At 35.0% G+C, this 16,862-nt stretch overlaps 1 protein-coding gene across 1 annotated transcript in view; it reads left to right on the top strand.

The window, feature by feature from the left end:
- Positions 1–15,819, top strand: part of LOC5573036 — a 167,943-nt gene extending 152,124 nt beyond the window's left edge. The window contains exons 8-11 of the mRNA XM_021838420.1: positions 13,202–13,371; positions 15,092–15,282; positions 15,376–15,492; positions 15,561–15,819. Of these exons, the coding sequence (XP_021694112.1) occupies positions 13,202–13,371; positions 15,092–15,282; positions 15,376–15,410 (396 nt within the window). The 3' untranslated portion in view covers positions 15,411–15,492; positions 15,561–15,819. The remainder of the gene's footprint in view (positions 1–13,201; positions 13,372–15,091; positions 15,283–15,375; positions 15,493–15,560) is intronic.
- The last annotated feature ends 1,043 nt before the right edge of the window (positions 15,820–16,862 follow it).

Raw genomic sequence — 16,862 nt, 5'->3', positions numbered from 1 at the left:
TCATAAACGAACACCTCAACATCTGGTAGCCACTAGGAGAACGTTGCATATTAGTTGGCTTTTGACTCACCAGAGCGGCGCTATTCATGTCGCCTAGAAAAGACGGGATTCGGTTATCTTTTTCCTTCTAACCATCTTTGCTGAAGGCCATAACCTTAAATATAAAAACTGATTAATGTGAATATGGGATTTTCATGATAGTATTTTCAAAAGCTATTCCATCGCATTGGTGAAAAGTTTGGAAATAGGAATGGTTATCTTATATGAGATGGTTTTGGAGCTATTGATTCTTTTAAGCACTACCTACGTCCTAGATAAACAATAATAATATAAGGTTATTTCCGATCTCTTTTTGGAAAACTTTTAAGGCTTCATGGTCATGTGTTAAGTGTAGTCGAGCATTGAGTACATTGTAGTATAGTGTGTGCGATTTCCGCTTTATATTGGAAACTTTTCGTTAGGATTTTTTGTTCCGATTATGCCATTGAGTGTTACATGCAAATCCGTTATTTGGTGTGGTGCTTTATTTAAAAGGCAAATTGGACACTTACTCTCTTCAAACTGAAAGCTTGTTGAAATTATCCTTCTTCTGACAAGTTATGACAAGGTTGCTCTGCACTATTCTAGGATACGAATACTGGATATAAGTATACAAATCCTTTCAAGACAATTGTGCGATGCTTGGTTGAAAAAAGAATCAATATGTATGAGAGATTTACTGCCGATAACTGCAAAACAGTCACATTCGACATTTTTGACAAATTGGAGTTAATACCATGGAGAGTCATCAAATGACAAATACTTTCGACCAACTTACTGATTGATTGATTGATGATTAAGTTGATCGAAATTATTTGTCATTTGATGACTCTCCATGGTATTAACTCCAATTTGTCAAAATGTCTCCCATACATATTGATTCTTTTTTCAACCAAGCATCGCACAATTGTCTTGCAGTTATGGGCAGTTTGGCAGGTAAAATAACACGGTTAACGTTTGCAGGAGTTCCAACTTGAATTATATTGAAGTAATATCATCTTTAGATTGAACACATCATCGATATTGACCAAAATAATATATTTTTTTGCTGTTGGCAAAATATAGTTTTATTTACAAAGCTCAAATTCCTTAACACCCCATTTTGCATTTTCGTCAAAAATCAAACATTTTTATGAATATCTCAGAAATCTGCCATAGGACCATCTTCATTGTAATTAGCTTTTGATATACACGCCGGGAGAATGGTAGGACTGTATTTTGTTCAATTATTGACATACTAGAAGTTGCTCGAGTAGATTTTTTTTTCATCCCTTAACACCCCATTTTACGGTATTTAAAGTTGAAAACATTATATGGCACATGAATTCCGCTGTCCTGAATATAAAACACTTATTGATTAGATTAGATTTTTAAATAAAAAATGCAAAAAGTTCAAGTATATTTTAAAAATGACCTGGGGCAGACACGAACATTCTGAAAACGAAATTATTTTTGTTTATTTTTATACTTTCAAGCCCGGGGTGTCCGGTCTCTGTGCATTCAGATCGACTTTTTTGTCGAACAGTGTTATTTAAATATTGTCGATTGGACTTAAATTGCCATTGAAATTTTTTAATTATGTCATCTTTTTGATAAGAAATGGGATATGAAAATAGTGTTGGCGAGCCTCGTTGGATAAATGTACAACTCGTGCTGAAAAAATCATCATTTTGCAACTTGTTGCATAAACAACTGTTTTGCAATTTCTCACCGTAATAGGCTGTTTTTCATCACGCCAATCTGTCATGAAACGGCCTACTTTCCTGCACTGAAGTATGCAGTGCGGGAATAATTATCAACGCCTAAAGCTAAGTATGCTGTTTCGCTCAAGAAAAGTAAAAAAATTCCTTGACTGAAAGGGTCAAGAAATTTCCTACAGAGAGCCCCCTTTGAAGTGACATTTCTTCTCAACTGCGTACTGCGATCAGAAAAAAGTGATTTTCTTGACCATTTCTTGGGAGAAATTTTCCACGCATCGAGATAGGCGATTCCTTTTCTTGTCAGTAGCAAACCGGCCTTAAAGCCTGATTTGCCGCTGAGAAGGAATCGCAAAAGAAATTTCTCGCAGATTCCTTGCAGAAATTTTTTTTCTACAGCGGCTCCCGTTTGAACTGACGTTTCTTTTTAACTGCGTACTGCGATCAGAAAAAAGCGCTTTCTTGATCGATTCCTTCCAGGAATTTCCCATGCATCGAGATAGGCCAAGAAATTACTTGTCAGCAGCGAATCAGGCTTAATTAACGAAACTAAAAATAATCTGAGCGTCATATGTTCAATGCCCTGAAAACACATATGTTGAAATTAATCCTATTGAATTCCCGTTTAACCATTGTGCATTGACGGCATATAAAGGGGATGTCTGTTGTCAGTGCAAAAATGATTGCCGGGAAAATGGCGCCTCAGACCGCAAAATAATAGTAACGAAACATTTACTTGGAAACTCGGACTGAGTAGGACCAGGGGAAGGGTGGTTCGGTTATCGCTCTGTGGTGAAAAATCACACACCATGGGAGAGATTTTTTATTATTTAACAATTCAAGCGTGTGCTAGAATAAGGGCGTAAGTCGCATGATCGATTTCTCTTCGTCGATCCTCTCTTCCGTTAATAAAGGTGACAAGGCGCAAATTTGTCAGCATTTTTTCACTTCAGGACGCAAGATTGCATCGCTACCTAGCGTCCTAAAGTGGAAAAAGACTAACAAACCCGCATCTTGTCACCTTTATTAACAAAAGAGAGGATCGATGAAGAGAATTCGATCATGCGACTTACGCCCTTATTCTAGCACACGCTTGAATTGGCTATCTACCCTACAGCATTTTACAGGTGGTATTTGTTCACTCACCAGTAAATACCTATTATCAAGTGCAGCAGTGTATAATCACAAGCCTATTTGATGGGATGTGAAATTCAATCAATTTAGGGATTATGATTTTGCATGATTGCTATTTCAGTTAATTAACGATAGAATTTGCATAACACGTAGTGCATCATAACTATTCACCACACATCCTAATGGATAGATGTACTCCCACCTAGTGCCAGGTTAATGGTATGCAACTGGAAGCTGCAGCGAAAGGAAACATTTTTCGAATTATATAACAAGAGCGGAATGCAAACTGCCAACTGTTGGTTGGAATAACTGCTCAAAGTATTATTAATGTTGTGTTTAAACTGCTCCATTTTCTTAATTTAATAATTTGGTAACCTAATTGCTGTTATCAAAAACGCCTTGCAGAAAAAAATGTCGGACAGATGAAACATCGTGCCATAATGGGCTACATCACTAGCTTTTCAGCAGTGTATAATCACATGCCTATTTGATGGGATGTGAAATTCAATCACTTTAGGGAAGAAAATGTCCAAAATCGATTTACAAGTTTTCAAACTCATTGCCCAAAATCGAAGCAATGACCATAAACATACATACAATTGTTATCTGTAATACTTAGTAATGATAGATTTTCATGAGGATTTATTTAAATTCGAACGAAAACACTGGTTTTGATGGATTATTAGGTCTTAATGAGATTTCGATTTTTAAGTTTTGAATGATAATGGTTGAAGCAGTCCCAGTTGGCGTGAAATCCACCAGTACAATTTTAATTGGGTTACTTTTCGCTTACAGATACAACTAAAGTTTTAATTATTTTTTTAACTAGAATGCTCATTTTTTAGAAGGTGCAGAGAAAGAGCTGTTTAATTTTCTAAAATATAATCAGTTATTATTGAAACTTACTTGAAACCTGTATGCAATCTCAAAAAAAAACCCGAACTTTTTTGTTCATTGGAATAATCACCTGTATGGAGCATGTGGTGGAGTTGGAGTAGTGTTGGATCCTTCGACCTTGATGCAACGGTAGTCACACTAACATTTCTTCCCTTCCCCGATGACCGTAAGGACGTGGCCGGCGCCGTTATTGACTTAAAAATTGAGCTCTCGATTTGTGCACATTGAAGAATGGTAAGCTAATCCCAAGCCCCATTCATTAAATCTCTGTGCAACTTCGATTGTTCTGGTCAATCACGGAGTAGCAACTACGAATTGTACGGTTATCTATGCTCATGTATGGAGCATGTGGTGGAGTTGCTATCATCATTCATAGGCGTTAAAACATCAACTTTTCGTCAACCAAAACCCAAATTTTTGAAACTTTGAGTATTTCTGTTGAAACAAAGCTTAGTACTTTTATAGCTGCCTATTCGCCCTTTCAAAGCACTGGAAAGACAAGTTCATCTGCTGCAAACTGAGTTGCGGAAATTGACTCACATTAAAACTATCTTTTCATTTGATGTCATTGTAGACTTGAATGCAAAACTTTTCTCGTGGAATAATTCTCAAAGTTTTTTATGTTTAGATGAAGTTTACTTGAAACCGTGTTTTAATCTTTTGAGAAGATAAAGAAGAAAATCTATTTCTGTGATTTTTTTAAATACTGTGGCAAATAAAATGTATTCCCGGATAAAAACGTATCATTCAGTGAATGGAATAAACCATTAATGTACAATATAACGTATTGGATACAATACAGCGTATTGTAATTGAATGTCGAAGCAATATTATTCATGTTTGGATATACAATTCAAAAACAATATAATATATTGTAACGAAACATTGTATTGTTTTTAATTGGTTTTATACCTTACAATTTTAGTCAAATTCCTATTTTCGCGTAAAACAACTGTTGCTTTTTTCTATGTAGCTTTGCTGAAAGAAATAAACAAAACAAGTTCAAAAAGCAAGAAATGTTGGGTGGAAAATATTCAAAAAGTAAAAATAAGTAGTTTTTTAGAAGTCACTTGACATTAGCTGTAACGACGAATGCAACCATGATACAGTTTGTTGAATTGTTTTTGTATTGTACAACAATACACGAATTGCTTATCAAGACAATACATGAACAATATATCGTATTGTATTTTCAAAATGTTTGTATGAGAAAATATCTATATTTGTATTGTTACGATACTTAACCACCCATACATTATATTGCAAAAATCTCATATACCATACAGTGAACTGTTCAAAACAATATATTGTACTGTAATTGTATTGTCATTTGAAAATATACTGTATCGTATTTCCAATATATTGAATGGTACTGTTTCAATACGTTATATTGTTTTTGTATTGTATTTTTTATCCGGGTTATGTTAGCAATTCCACCGAACATGACGATTTTTTTTTTAATTTAATTTTTGTATTTTTTGAATCGCCTGAAAATTTGCATACATATTCTTTATGACCAAAAATGCCATTTTGCACCTTCAGACCGCCATTTTGAACCTCGCCTTATTTTTGAGAAGGGCGTATCGAAAAATGCATGGCAAAGCTTAAAAAAACTGTAACTCGAAAACGGTTTGTCCGATCGATTTTAGATCTTCTACAAAGTTGTAGGTATTGCTTAGGACTATATGGAGAAAAATATGCACGGTAAAATAATGTTACAAATTATTTTTGATTTCAAAAACAAAATTTTAAAATCGATTTTTTCCAGAAACGCAGTTTTGATTTTTTTTTTTATTTTTGGATATGTTTTAAGGAACAACTTATGTGATTTATTGCACAATGTTTCAAAATGGAAGAATTATGGACAAAAAAGTTATGATTTAAAAAAAAAAATTCTAGGTTGCATCAATTTCGAGATATACTCATATTTATATAAAATTTTCAAATAAAAAAAGTAAAATAGGCCCTTTTCAAACATATTTCGTGTTTCTCCATTCCAGAAATATTTTATTTTGATTGAGTGAATCGTAGCTGAATTGTTTATTGTTTGATCAAAACCTATATACTAAAGTATTTAAAAAAGTATGCACGGTAAAAAAATATAAACGAAATTTTCAAATGAAAATTTGAAGTTCATTGTTCTTAAAAACCGCATTTTTTTGATGAAATCATGAGGTATTAGTTTCTCCAATTTACGAGTAAAATATGATACAAATTCATCAGGCTGCTTTAAAAAAGTTTCAATATCACACTTATCGGTTGTGACCCACTGTTCAAATTGTAATTCGTCAATGCCATTCCCTTCGATTTCTGATAACAAGCTTCGTTCAAAGGTAGTAGAATCTGAACATTATTCACAACAACGTAAGGTGCAATCCACTGTTTTTGTTTCACATAATAAACAATCAGTAAAAAAAATTTAATCATGCAGTAAATTATACAAAATATATAAAAATCACAGATGCATTTTCATAGAAAATCGATTTTAATTATTTTTATTAAAAAATCTGTCATTATTTTTCACCGTGCATATTTTTTTCCAAATAGTCCTAAACAATACCTACAACAACCGCAAAATATATCCAAAATTTAAAAACATCAATGTTGCGGTTTTTAAGAATTATTAGCTTCAAATTTTCATTTGAAAATATCGTTTATATTTTTTACCGTGCACTCTTTTTTCAATACTTAAGCATAAATGTTTTGACCAAACAATAAACGATTTAGCTACGATTCGCTCAATCAAAATATTTTTTTTCTGGAATGGAACACGAAACATGCTTGAAAAGCGCCTATTTTTCTTTGTTTATTTGATTTTTTTTATAAATATGAGTATATCTCGAAATTGATGCAACCTAGAAAAAATTTACTTAAGTACTTTTCGATTGCAATTTTTCTGTACTTTCAAATAGTCACATAAAAAATTATTGTTTCGATTTGTTTTCAAAATCTGTAATATTTTTAAAAAATCATAACTTTTTTGTCCATAATTCTTCCATTTTGAAACATTGTGCAATAAATCACATAAGTTGTCCCCTAAAACATATCCAAAAATTTTAAAAAAACTAAACTGCGTTTCTGGAGAAAATCGATTTTAAAATTTTGTTTTTGAAATAAAAAATAGGGGAACTTACGTATTGTCGGCAGTCTAAGCAGCTGAAATTTTAAGAGGGCAATTTCACACAACAATAGAGCACAACAATTAGCAGCAGACATCTTAACTACACTTGAGCACTCTTCATTTGTTAATTATTATACACAAAACACTATTTTATTCTCTTAATCTTCTATTTTTCCTCACCAAAGTCACGAGGCACTTGTTCTTTTATCGGCAATGCAATTACTATTGTCGGCAACTAAAATGTTCACTTCGGCAATCCAAAACCGCGCTAAAATTAGTTTATGTGTTGGTAAAATTTCGTATTTGTTGACAAATCCTGAAATTAAACGTCACACATTATGTTCCACTCGTTGAAAGGGCCAATGCAGAAAAATACAGACTACACTGAGAACAGAATTGCAGTTATAAATAGAATAGCAGAGAGTCAAATTGAATACACAACGCCACTAAACTTATGCAGACTAAGACACCGTCCACAAATTGCGTAGGGTAGATGTACCAATAGTGGAGGTACTAAGCACTATTGAACTTCATTTAACCGCCTAAATTCAAAAAGCGCAATCAATGTATATGTTAATGTTGTAACGGGAAGTAACGACCATGAGAAAAAATATTTCATCGCAGTAATCCACGGCATGTCAGAGAAAATTAATACCTCCACTATTGGTACACTGTTCCTTTAGTTGCGGTATAATTTTAATTTGTGTTCCAATAGTTGTGGTATCCGTAGTTTTCTTATGGGATCCTCCACTTTAGGAACACTTTAGCGCAACTGTTGGTACAACAGCAAGAACAGTAGCAATTTTCGTGATATTTCATCAGTTTTTTTTATTCCGTGTATCAGCAAGCCAATAGAGCTTAGTGACACTTGAACACACGTAGACTAGCATACGCTCGTCATACACAGTTTGTTTTTGTTTTCCTCAAAGAAACTTGCACACGCTTTCCAGACTCATCAAAATGCATATGGAAATATTACCCAATTTGAAAAAAAATACACCCGGATTCTGGGTGTTTTTCGAGACAGAGTGCATATTTTCCTCTAAGGTTCACAACTACATCTACACAAGGGCATCCATACCATTGGGCGTGATAATCACTATACGTCGATTGGCAGTGTTGGTTCTGTGGCTAATGTAATAAAATCAGTGAAAACGGCACTACCGCAACTATAGGAACACCCACAACTAAGGGAACACTTACCCTAACGCTCTAGGGAGTGGGGGAGTAGGCTCAAACGTTGCACAAAATTTATTTTTTTCTTGCAAAGACCGTTGCGGAGGGGGGAATGGTCAAAAATTGTACATTTTAACGTTATGTCATAAATGGACGCTGCCTATTTTCGTTTTCATTTATTTTATCGAATATTTTTTTAAATCAATCTCACTATAGCAGCATTCGGCTGTAAAAATTGCCATGTTATGGTCTTGCAGCAAGTGCGAATCCAGCCTAGAAGTTACAGCGTGACGTCATAGTTAATCGATTCATAATATTGTGCTCTGCAAGAAAAATCCACGGAACACGATTATCGGATTACTTGAATTTCAGAGTTGCGTTTGAATGGGTTACATGCATGCCCCTATTCGCTACTCACACTACTGTTTATTAGGGTGCGGCTTATTTTTCAAAAGCTCTCAAAATCCAAAATTATTGTACTCTTATGAATTCGAATCATATTAGAAGAGAAACCTCAAAGTATGAGCCAAAAATATTAAGATTTAGAAGGGGCAAGCGTCTTGAAGGTAAATTTTCAAGTTATAAAATATGACCTTCAGTGAAATCCCCATAACTTCCTTTATTTCGAACCAATTTTGAAACTTTCAGCACCATTGTCTTAAAAACTAAATTTATGAGAACTTTTTAGTATATCAAATTTGTGTAAAATCAAAACTTGTTTCAATAAAAAGTAGTTAACTCAAATTTTTTCTTCATTTTACTAAAATAATATCTTTGTTTGACAATAACGTCATGAATACTCAACCGATTACAATTTTTTTTTTGCATGGTTTAGAAGCTTAGTTAATTGTTTTCATACTTTTCATACACCACATTTCACTAAAAAAATATTTGACCAAGTTATTCAACAAAAACTGCACAAAACCACGATTTTTTAACGAAAAACGCCAGTTTTTTCATTCAGTTTTTGTCAGTTAAACAATATTTTTAAAGCTGAAATTAGTTTTCCTCATTTGTTAAACCTTTGAAAAGGACTTGTCAACAATTTTGGAACAATAAATTTTTTTGCTCATGTTAAAAAATATATTCACTATTCAACTCGTAATTAAAACAAAATGCTTTATAAGCACAAGTTTTTGAGGAAAAATGTAATTTTTGGCGAAAAACATAAATAACCCAAAGAAATTCGATTTTTTTTTTCAAAAAAATATGTTTTTCGGTAGTTTTTGTTACAAAACTAAGCCAAAATCATTTTATAGAAAAATGTGTCGTATGAACAGGATGGTAACAACTTTTTTTGCTTCAAAAATATGTACAGTCGAAGCTCGTTATAACGACCACTTTTATAGCGACAAAAGCTCTCTATAGCAACATTTTTCGGTCCCTTGGAAAAGATTTTAATTTTATCACTATTCTCTATAACGACATTTCACTATTACGACGGTCCCTTGCCATTTCGTTATAACAAGCTTTGACTGTACAAATATTTGAAATAGGTTGAGTATTTATGAAGTTATGGTCAAACAAATATGAATTTTCCAGTAAAATGAAGAAACATTTCGAGAAAACTACTTTCAACAAAGACTTATTTCGATTTAAGACAAATTTTATGATCTACAAAGTTTTCATAAATTTAGTTTTGAAAATAATGATGCTAAAAGTTTTAAAATTGGTAAGAAATAACCGAAGTTATGGTGACTTCACTGAAGGCCATTTTTTATAACTTGAAAATTCACCGTCAAGACGCATGCGCCACCCCTAAATTGTTAAAAGGATAAGAGATAGAATTTAAGTAAAGTACATATAATTAAGATTTTAGTATGTGCGACCTGTAGTCAAAGACGGTGGATAAATAAATAAATAAATCTAAACATTTTTGGCTCAAACTTTGAGGATTATGAGATGATTTGAATTCATAAGAGCACACGAATTTTTGGTTATGAGAACTTTTGGAAAATAAGCTGCACCTTAGTGTCTTTGCGCAAAAAATCGCTAGAAGTTAACGTGAAATTGAAAATTCTACAGGCTATTTTTACATTTTTTTTTTTACGTTCATATTATTCTCAGTGTATGAGAAAATCAGAATAGGCCCTTTGCAAATCAATGCACTTATGACTTGACCCAAAAACATCATCCTCTGATTGCCTGTAGAATAACAGGAGTGTTGCCAAAATAGTTAACCTATTGAAAGACGTATATTTTATATGTTTCTCAGTATATTGAAGATTATGCACTACAAGCTTCAAATAAGAAAGTATTAAAAGGCTCAATTGTTACCAATGCATGCTTTGTTGCCTAATTGCAATAAATTAATTAGTCATGTTGGTTTTTTTCTGTCAATTTAAATCGTGAATAATAAAAACACCGCAATTGGCTTGTTTAGGGGTATCAATTTTCTTACATATTCCGAATCTATGCTAAAAATTGAACTAGAATCCAAAGTTTCACAATTTTCCGTTACCTGGAACTATTTTTAAAACACGTTTGAAATTAGTATGGAAATCACTTTTGAATCACCCCTCGGCAAATTTAACTTCGGGACGAACTGTCATTGTGTAAATTGAAACGTCATTGAGTCAACGGATTGAAATTTTTGTTAATCATTCATAATATCAACATTGAGATATTGGAGTGCAATAAAATCGTGTTATACTTAGAATGATGTGCTCTTTCGATCAAGCTGCAACAAACTGTGAATTTTTTTTCACTAAACAACCCAATTGAATATGGTTTTCTGGCAACCTGGTTCCGTAATAAGAAGTGATTGCCGAGGAAATCAAAGTGCATTAATTTTAATTTGTGATTTAAAGCATAAAAATTAAGTATTTTCGAGTGCGTTATATACAAATCAAAAGTACAATAGTGCATTAAGTGATCAGTGTGTAGCTTTTGTGAAAAAATTGTCATTGGAGCGGAGAATTGGACCTTTTAAAGTAATGAGTTTTTGTAAGCTGCTCTTGTGTTGTTTTATTCGGCAGCTCACGAATGACGATAATTTCGTAAGCATTTATTTCATTTAATGATAAAACCCATGTTATATAATATTTTTGTGAAAGATGTGTTTTACATGGAAGATTATAGTTCAAGGAATATGTTGAGTACATTGAAGTTAACTCTTCCTCCGTAGATAAATTCAAACAAGGACGATAAGTTATTGCTGCCGAAAATACCCTCAGGGTGCCGAAGCCATCATTTACCCTATTTTATTTTTTTATTGTTTTTATTTCTTTGTTAGTATCATTCCAAACATTACATTCATTATTCCTTATATCTAGGTGTTCTATGTTATTAGACAACACTATCATCCTAATTTGGTAAAACAAATCTAAGATTTTATTAACATTTTGTTAACAACATATTACATTTCATTTGCCGTAGCAGTTCAGTTTTTTACAGGTGAGTTGGTCACCTGCTTATAAGAGAAAAAAAAGTTTTTAATATACTTAAACATATAACCTATTAATCGTGGCAATAGAAGATTGTAACGATTTTTGCCTGAAATTATTTATTATTTTATTTGACATTTGTTCCAATGTTTCAACATTGGATATTCTATGTAACTCATTGGTACTATACCAGGGAGGAAGCCTCAGAATCATTTTCAAAATTTTATTTTGAATTCTTTGCAGAGCTTTCTTCCTGGTATTACAACAGCTAGTCCATATTGGTACAGCATACAACATGGCTGGCCTGAAAATTTGTTTGAATATCAAAAGCTTGTTCTTAAGACAAAGTTTTGATTTTCTATTAATAAGGGGATAGAGACATTTTACATATTTGTTACATTTGGCTTGAATGCCCTCAATGTGATTTTTGAAAGTTAAATTCTTATCTAGCATGAGCCCTAGATACTTAACTTCATCTGACCAATTTATTGGAACCCCTCTCATCGTGACAACATGTCTACTTGAAGGTTTCAAATAAAGAGCTTTTGGTTTATATGGGAATATTATTAATTGAGTTTTGGAAGCATTAGGAGAAATCTTCCATTTTTGCAAGTATGAAGAAAAAATATCCAAACTTTTTTGCAATCGACTACAGATGACACGCAGGCTTCGTCCTTTGGCGGAGAAGCCTGTGTCATCCACAAACAAAGATTTTTGACATCCCTGAGGTAACTCAGGTAAGTCAGATGTGAAAATATTGTATAATATTGGTCCCAAGATGCTGCCTTGGGGAACACCAGCTCTTACAGGAAGTCTTTCAGATCTGAAGTTCTGATAATTAACCTGAAGTGTGCGATTTGACAGATAACTTTGAATTATTCTAACAATGTATGTTGGAAAATTAAAGTTTTTTAATTTTACAATTAAACCTTCATGCCAAACACTGTCGAAAGCTTTTTCTATGTCTAGAAAAGCAAGACCAGTAGAATAGCCTTCAGATTTGTTGGAACGGATCAAATTTGTTACACGTAAAAGTTGATGAGTGTTCGAATGTCCATGGCGGAATCCGAACTGTTTATTGACAAAAATTGAATTTTCGTTGATGTGGACCATCATTCTGTTTAAAATAACCTTTTCAAAAAGTTTACTGATGGAAGAAAGCAAACTGATTGGACGATAGCTAGAAGCTTCTGCAGGATTTTTGTCTGGTTTTAAAATTGGAACAACCTTAGCATTTTTCCATTTGTCAGGAAAATATGCTAATTGAAAACATTTGTTAAATATATCAACTAAAAATGATAAGCTACTTTCTGGAAGTTTCTTGATGAGGATGTAGAAAATTCCATCTTCGCCAGGAGCTTTCATATTTTTGAATTTTTTAATAATAGTTCTCACTTCTTCCAAATCAGTCTCCCAGGCATTTTCGAAAACGTTCTCTTGATTGAGAATATTTTCGAACTCCTGAGTAACTTGATTTTCAATTGGACTAGTAAGTCCTAAATTAAAAGTGTGCGCACTTTCAAACTGCATAGCAAGTTTTTGAGCTTTTTCGCAATTAGTTAGTAATAATTTGTTTTCCTCTTTCAATGCCGGTATTGGCTTCTGAGGTTTTTTCAAAATTTCAGATAATTTCCAAAAGGGCTTAGAGCCAATAAACTATTGAGCTTATTATTCCATTGCTCTGTGACATCCTCAGCTCAACGTCCAGCTGAAGTACTCAATTAATTCAAATGCTCTTCGTTCCATTCCAGGTCTATCTCTACTCGCCGGCATTCGTGTACCAGTACGTCAGCAGCAACGGGATAGCACTAGTACAGCTGATGGCATACATCAGCTCCTGCTGCAATCCGATCACCTATTGCTTCATGAACCGACGCTTCCGGCAGGCGTTCCTCAACATCTTCGGTTGCTATCGGCATCGGTAAGTCTACTCCAAAAGTAGATTACGCAATAGTTGCGTAATGAAAATGCGTTGGGTAATTGGGTCCTAAAATGTTTAATGAAATCTTGTTTTTATTTAATAACACGAAAAAGCATGTTACTGTAACTACTTTAGCAATTTTTCCCGCTCAAATAATGGCTATATCATGTTTAAACTTTTATTTAAAACTTTTGGTCCATAAATGAACCTTGACACTTTTGATCATGTTTGACGTTCGCTTAGTCGACAAAAACACAACAGGGATTTTAGATCGACCACTGGGGTTGTTCCTATCTGACATTTCGTAAGGGACACGGAAAACAAAATACACCCAAAATTTGAGTTTAAGCCAAAGGATGTGACAAAATCTAAAAAAATGTTTTTTGGGCTTCAACCAACGGAAAACAATAAAAAATTGAGTAAACATGTGTTTTTGGCCTAAACTTAAGCGTTTGGCACTAAAATTGGGACAGGGCTTTAGGACCCTATTAGTCCTTTTAGCGATTTCTCATCGTAATAGGCTATTTTTCTTTACGTTAATTTGTCATGAAATTACCTACTTTCCAGCACAAAATTATGCAGTGTCGTAAGAGCCATTACGCAACTGCTTTCAGTTGCGTTATGACTCTTTGCGCTTCTTCATTACAGAACAATTTTCTTCTATGTTTGCTGTGTTCATAAAATTCAGTTTTTCATGGAATTTTGCTAAAAAGAACAATTTTAAGTTGCCCCTAACATTTTATTCAATCCCCTGATATTGACTTTCAAGCGTCTGTCACCGTCAATTCTAAGTGTCAGTTAATGGAAATGCAATTGATGTTCATAATTTGAACACCAAAATGCAGCTGCCAGTTCGTTTGAAACATTATTTCAAGTCGCCATGGGAGCTCAGTCTAACGACAGAGATTGTTCGCTTCCTCCAGCAAATAAATCGAACAAAACAAGTGGACAACTTTGAAGCAGTCTTCAGCTTATATTTACCTAAATGGCATTAAATCTTTTTATGTGCTTTGATAGACTTGCCGCTTCACAAATAAGGTGGCACGTCCCGTGACTAGGTGAACGAAAATAGAGTGTGAGTCGACAGGGTATGAAAACGCGACAGCAAAGTGGCAAGCTTTGGCACTTATGAGCGTGCGAACCATAAAATATTGCCAACCATGCGGGACCGGAATCAGGATGATGAACTTTATGTTTCGGGGAGCATTCACATAAGAGGATTTTACCCAGGGGGGGTATACCCAACGAGGTGCGCCTACCGTTCATGTTTTGTGTGTGTATTCGTTTGGCTCACAACGCTGCTAGGCATCCCGCTGTTTGAGTGTTGAAATGCATCAGCATTTGCTGCCTGGCATGGCCCGCGTTTCGACCTGTGCTGTTTGGGTCGGCCCGCCCGAGAGATGATTGTTAGGCGAGCTTTGTTTGTAGTTGACAGCCGTACACCCACCCTGATTTTACCTGCGAGCCTACCGAGAAAATTGAACACAACATTGAACTTGATTGGCACGGAACCGTTGGGCGCCATCCGGAGTGAGCTCTTACATATTTCATTGGGGATTATTCGGGAAAATTGCGTTCATTGCCGCCCAGACCATGTTATTAAGTGCTTTGATTAACTTTTCTGGCCAAATCAAAGTTGCTGCTCACGATCGAAGTTTCCACGAAATAATTAAAATTTCATCGTTAAACCATCATTGCTAACCATGGCACCGTATTTCAGCATATTTCTCTGCCTGTGCTGTTGCTTCCGTTGCGGAGAGGACGATTCCCAGCTGGATGGGGAAACCAAGTCAGCCGGTTCCAGAGCGAACCCGAGCAACACCGGTGGACCCGGAACCGGCGCCAACAATTCCGACATATCCGTAAACGATTCGCTGGCCTACGCCGGTCGGAGCATCGTCCAGCGCTCCGGTGAGTTTCCCACCTTCTTTTGCTGAACCGTGACTGTCATAATGGATCAAGGTTACTAAAAGCGGGTACTTCGAAATTGACTTTTATTTTCAGAGATCATGGTTCTAGAATCGGAGGAACGGGTTTAGCAACGGCTCCGACCACGTGACAAGTTCTGTTTCGATCGTCAACTCGATCAGCTCGAATCGAATCGCACATCAAGTTACGCAGGTTGGTTTCACTTTCATAATTAACTATTTCATAAGTTTGAAATTTGTCTTCCCCTCTTCCCGATCCAGATCATCGAAACCGACCCCGAGGATGCAACTTTCCGTTTCCGGATCACGTGGTCAAAGTCATCTTCCTCAACTAGCCAGCCCAAGACTGTCAACGGTTGTGATAACGAGCGGTACTCGTAAGAGAGAACGGGACCTGGCAATCGCACGCCTCGTCGAAAGTGTGTGTTTAACCCGTATAGGCCTGAGTGGATGAAAAATTACTAAAACTCTCACCGCTCAGCGAATACTTAACGGATTTCAATTATTTTTTGTCAGTATACTTGTACACATATCCAGTTTCTAAAAGTGGTCATAGGATCTCGGGAATGTTCGTGTGGCCGGAGTTATTGCAGTGGACCACTGGGTCAGGTCGGGTGACAAGGGTTCTGTGCTTCTGTGCCCCTGGAGGTAGTCAAATTTCAAGTCACTCGTCAATCAAGTCAAGTCAATTCAAGTCAATCGATTAAATTGAATAATTAGGTCAACTTCACTTGATTGATCCTACAAATGACCATTTCCGGGTGCCCGGGATGCCTCAAATTTAGGATAAAATGCACAATTTGTATCTCAGCATCTGTGACAAGCTTATGGGAACGCATTTAAGTGAACTATTATGTTCGATCTATACTTTTAGAGATTTGAAACAATTTAGTACATAACAAATCTAGAGCCGGTTCTTCAGGGCATTAAGTCCAAGTGGTCACATCCAGAACATTCTAAATGGTTCAATACTCTTTATTTATAACGTTGAATATAAGATCTTAATGATTTATGCAAATTTAAATTATTGCCATTAGAAATAAATTAAGATAACTTGGCATGTTCCAAAAAAACGCCTTTTTCTACCCGACTTGACCCAGTGACCCACCGCAATAACTCCGGCTACATGAGTATTCTCGAGTTCCTCCTACCACTTCTAGAAACTAGATATGTGGGCCCTGACAAAAAATGATTTGAATCCGTTAAGTATTTGCTGAGTGGTAAGCGTTTTAGTATTTTTGCTTTCACTCAGGCCTATACGGGTTAACAGAGGACTGGCACGGATGTCATCCTGCATACATTTCGGTTCTTGCTCACATCGTTTTTGGTACTTTGCGTTTTGGTACCCACTTTCTGGTCGGTTTGCCCTAACTTGCCCCTGATTTTCGAGTATACGGCTCTTGTGCTGCTAGTGCTAGTTTCTGTCAATTAAATATATTGCGTTGAATCTTCGTGTTTGATGGCGCTTTTCCTCTTTTGAACATTTTGTTGAATGTTTTACGCATTGGTGAGGTATCATTGATGTCTCCTATCCAAAAAATCATATGTTTTGTCAGTCCCAAA

This window comes from Aedes aegypti, chromosome 1, assembly GCF_002204515.2.
Source record: "Aedes aegypti strain LVP_AGWG chromosome 1, AaegL5.0 Primary Assembly, whole genome shotgun sequence".
Lineage (NCBI taxonomy): Eukaryota > Metazoa > Arthropoda > Insecta > Diptera > Culicidae > Aedes > Aedes aegypti.
Note: the sequence above shows the minus strand (reverse complement) of the source record. Positions and strands in the feature narration are given on the sequence as shown.